At 40.2% G+C, this 4,595-nt stretch overlaps 1 protein-coding gene across 1 annotated transcript in view; it reads left to right on the plus strand.

The window, feature by feature from the left end:
- Window positions 1–3,937: 3,937 nt before the first annotated feature.
- Window positions 3,938–4,595, plus strand: part of LRRCC1 (leucine rich repeat and coiled-coil centrosomal protein 1) — a 21,798-nt gene continuing 21,140 nt past the window's right edge. Inside the window, exon 1 of the mRNA XM_010006489.1 lies at window positions 3,938–4,005. Coding sequence (XP_010004791.1) covers window positions 3,938–4,005 — 68 coding nt within the window. The remainder of the gene's footprint in view (window positions 4,006–4,595) is intronic.

The following is a 4,595-nucleotide window of genomic DNA, read 5'->3' on the forward strand; positions in this document are numbered from 1 at the left end:
TTTTTTTCTGTTTTGTTTTTGTTGTTGTTTTTGGTTTTTTTTTCACAGCAGACTATATGACTTCAGGGGCTGGATTACATGGATTTCCCTCTTGTTTTGTTGTTAGCAGCCCTACTCACTAGTTATGCGAAGCTTGGCTTAATCATTTAGAAAGGAGAACATACTTCAGGTTTTGATCCTTTGTGTGTGAAGATGATTAACCAAATACTTCAAGAAACGCTGGCAAATCATGTACATGTTGGTTTAATATGTACTTCAGAAATTGTTAAGGTCTGGGAATATTTTTAAAGAAAATGGTGTACCAACACATAATAAATGCTCATTTCTCAGCCGATTTTCATCAGCAGACTGATTTTTTTTACTTATGTCTTCAGGCATAAGTATGTGGGGTAGGTAAATGTGAACTCTGCATCAGACCTAGGGAAAGTGGAAAGATATGGCAGCATGAAGAAATAAATCAGCCCTCCTTATGTTACTGTCACATGGGCATTAGTTAAACAGCCTGATACTATTTTTCCACCATCAATACATAAAATGGACAGTGATCACCAGGGAACCCAAGTACATTTTGCCAAATCCCCATCAGTCACTGGATACAGTGAAACTTGCTTATCCTTCACGCATTAAACATTGCCCTAGAAAGAAAACTATCCATTTATTCCCAGTTTTCCTTGAGCACTCCTGGAGGGAGTCCAGAAGAGGGCCACAAAGGTGATCTGAGGGCTGCAGCACCTCTCCTATGAGGACAGGCTGAGAGAGTTGGGGCTATTCAGCCTAGGGAAGAGAAGGCTCTGGGGAGACCTTTTACAGTGGCCTTTCAGTACGTGAAGGGGGCCTACAGTAAAGCTGGGGAGGGACTTTTTACAAGGGCTTGTACTGAGAAGACAAGAGGTAATGGATTAAAACTGGAAGAAAGGAGATTTTGGTTAGACATTAGGAAGAAATTACTTAGTATGAGGGTGGTACGACACTAGAATAGGTTGCCTAGAGAAACTGTGGAAGCCTCATCCCTGGAATCACAGAATCACAGGTTAGGGTTTGGAAGGGACCTCCAAAGATCATCGAGTCCAACCTCCCTGCCAGAGAAGGACCAAAAACTAGGGGAGATCACTCAGAAAGGCACCAAGAAAGGTCTTGAAAGTCTCCAGAGAAAGCGACTCCACAATCTCTCTGGGGAGCCTGTTCCAAGTGCTCTGTAAAGAAGTTCTTCTTCATGTTGAGGTAGAACTTCCAGTGCTCGAGTTTGAATCCATTGCCCCTCATCCTATCACAGAGCACAAGTGAAAGGAGGTTGTCCCTGCCTTCTTGATGCCCAGCCCTCATGTATTTATAGACAGCTCGATCAGCTAGACACCTCCTAATGCACCCCAGGATACCACTGGCCTTCTTGGCCACAAGGGCAGATTGTTGTCCCATGGGTAACTTGTTGTCTACCAGGAGGCCAGGCTGGATGGGGTCCTGAGCAACATGATCTAGTGGGAGTTGTCCCTGCACGTGCAGAGCGGTTGGAACTAGATGATCTTTAAGGTCCTTTCCAACTCAAACCATTCTATGATTCTATGATACGCCACCATGTAAAAGACTTGTAGCTAAACTAGGCATGTGCACATACTGCTATTTTTCAATTTTTGCCAATATTGCTTAAAGTAGGTGTCCATCACCATACAATGTATGCAGCATCATGACAAAATCCACAGCTTTAGGAAAGCATGTAAACAGAAGACAATTCTTCCACCTTTTGCAAATCACTGCAGCACTCACCTATATATACCTTCGCCTCCAAAGGTGAACTTATACACAAAACACACCTCTACTTAGAAAATGTTGCATGCATTTAGAATTGTATTTATTCACTTTAGAAATTGCAATATATATTTAAATTCAACTATGCATTTACAATTTATTATGAATAATTCATAGGAATTCCAAGTATTTATTCACCAGCGTTCATGAATCAGAAATTAAGTGTGACAAATGTTTTAAATGGCAAAATATGTAATTTCCTGATTTATTTTTGTGCCTTGTGTCTCCTTCTCTGTGACTGCATACACTTTTAGATCCACCAATCTTCCAATGCTTTATTTTGGGTATTTTGCCATGTACAGCTGGATTTGCATTACTATTATAAAAACATACATTACAATAAATGGCAGCTTAAAGTACAGATGAAACTGATTTTGTGTCACTGCTCATATTGAAGGGTGTTAATTTCTACCATGATAGAGGCATTTGCAAAGTCTCCCAAGCAGCAGATTAATAAGGATTTTTTACTTCTCACAAAACTGCCTGAGTTCAGAAAACCCTACTGAGATTATTACATACTTTCTTGTGTGTGCTTTCTGCCTACCTCAGATAAATGCTTCTAGACTTCCCGTGAAATGCTTCAGAGATTTATGCAAGGTATGCTTTTCATTTTGGTGTGCTGTTGCCAGAGCAAGTGGAGGTAAATAAGAGCAGAGATCATTGCAACATTCCTACAAATCCAACAAAAACTGACAGGCTGGAAATATTATGCTTACATGAGCAATACTGGGCAGAACTGACTAAAACACCGCTGGTGACACAACAACAGGGAGTTTTCAGATAGACTGCTTTCCTTTTCAATATGTAAGAGCAGGGTCTTCTGAAGCACATAATAAAAATTCACTTCCTAGGTTTTGCTCTTGGATGTCCAACTCCTCCCTCTGGCTGAGAGGATAAATTGCTGGTCTGAGTGATTATTTCAAGGTCTCATGAGTCAGTGTCTCCCGCCTTACACCCAACTGTGTACTCAAAACCCAGTCACATTCACTTTGATGACATTATTCAGAGACTCAAGCTCTGAATGTAGGGCAAAGATAAATAATTGAAATAACCTAGACACGATTGTAAGACAAGCTTAAGATTCCCCTGATAGGTGGTGCAGACTGAAAGGTTGTATCATCATCAAAATAAAATGCCAAAGTACTTCAAATTTTATAGTCAACAGTGGAGACATTTCTTTTGAATGCCACCTGAGATCTCTTTGACGGCAAAATGAGGTTAAGAGAATGCTATGTAATAGCTATGGTTGAAAGCTGAAAATTCAGCTGATCATTTCTAGTTGTCCTAGCATTTAGCGTTTTCTCTTTTAATTTGCTTTCAAAATCCCTTTAGCCTATAAACTAAAGTTTTGCACTATCAACTATCTAATGCTTATAATCAGTAATATTTCCAGTCACTGCAGTTTCTCTAGATTGGAGAGAAATTAATATAGAAAAGTAATGGGGAAATACTTAAGTAACGGAAAATAAAAACAGATATTTATTATCTCCTAATGGTGATTAATTGAATTTCAATGTTACCTGGATATAGAGTCTCAATTTCAAACTTGTCAAGAATTTCTTTGTGTACTCAGCAGGTCTTTCTATGATCCAGTCACTGATAAAATGGACCAGAAATAAGCCCTTTGTCTAAACAATGTAATATTTTAAAATACTTATTTAGTTCTTTTTCAATTAACTACACAGTGTTTCAGGCATAGTTTTGACTTCTCTCTGAATCATCCCAAATCCTATAGAGAAGTAGCAAAATTTATAACCTAATTTGCCTAACCTAACAAAGTTTCCATAAAGTCTTCTGTGCAGTGTATAAAGAAGCTCTCTGCTGCTGACACTCAGCAAGGATAAAGAAGCACGGGAACAAAGGAAAAGCCTAAAGAGATCTTCTAGGAAAAAAACCAACAGTTACAGATATTTTCCTTAGCACATATCAAAGGACACACTGTATTTAATATGACTGACAAATTTATAATCTCCCCCTTTTTTTTTCTCCTCTTCCTAGCTCAATTTTTGTGGTGAGTATGGCATTATAAAGTAGTTCTTAATTGTCTTTGTCTTGCCTTCTGAAAAGACCTCAATAGATGTGATAAATTACTCGGTCCCAAATGGGATTTTAATTCAAATCTACAATTAAGGGAATGGAAGCAAGCAAACAGCACTGGGCACGCCGGGAGTCTCTGCTCCACCAAGACATGCGCCAGTTTCGGTATTTGACTTATTTGACTTATTTAACATGGATCAGGTGAACACCTTTCACAATAGATATTCAAGGATTTCTGTCAAGCACCATTACCAGAAGCCAGTTTACCATCCGCCACACCAGACTCCACGATATATTCACTAACTTATATATAAAAAGTGAGTCTGCAGAGGTAGGGACGTGACCATCTACTGCATTCCCAGTATCCTTTTTTTCCTGGAACTCCACCAAACTTGTTATACAACTGCATTTTACTGAAACTCATAAGCTTCTAAATTTTTTTTTTTCCCTTTTTTCCCCCACCGCGCAAACACAGGGGCGGCTGCCCCAGATTTCTGCACTCGGGCGGTGAACAGGCCCTTCCCAGTATCCTTTTTTTCCTGGAACTCCACCAAACTTGTTATACAACTGCATTTTACTGAAACTCATAAGCTTCTAAATTTTTTTTTTTCCCTTTTTTCCCCCACCGCGCAAACACAGGGGCGGCTGCCCCAGATTTCTGCACTCGGGCGGTGAACAGGCCCCCCACCCAGCAGGGCTGGAAACGCCTCTTCCTTCCCCCAGCGGCTGCGGCCGCGCCGAGGGCAGGCGCGCCC

This window comes from Chaetura pelagica, unplaced genomic scaffold, assembly GCF_000747805.2.
Source record: "Chaetura pelagica isolate M959 unplaced genomic scaffold, ChaPel_1.0 scaffold76, whole genome shotgun sequence".
NCBI lineage: Eukaryota > Metazoa > Chordata > Aves > Apodiformes > Apodidae > Chaetura > Chaetura pelagica.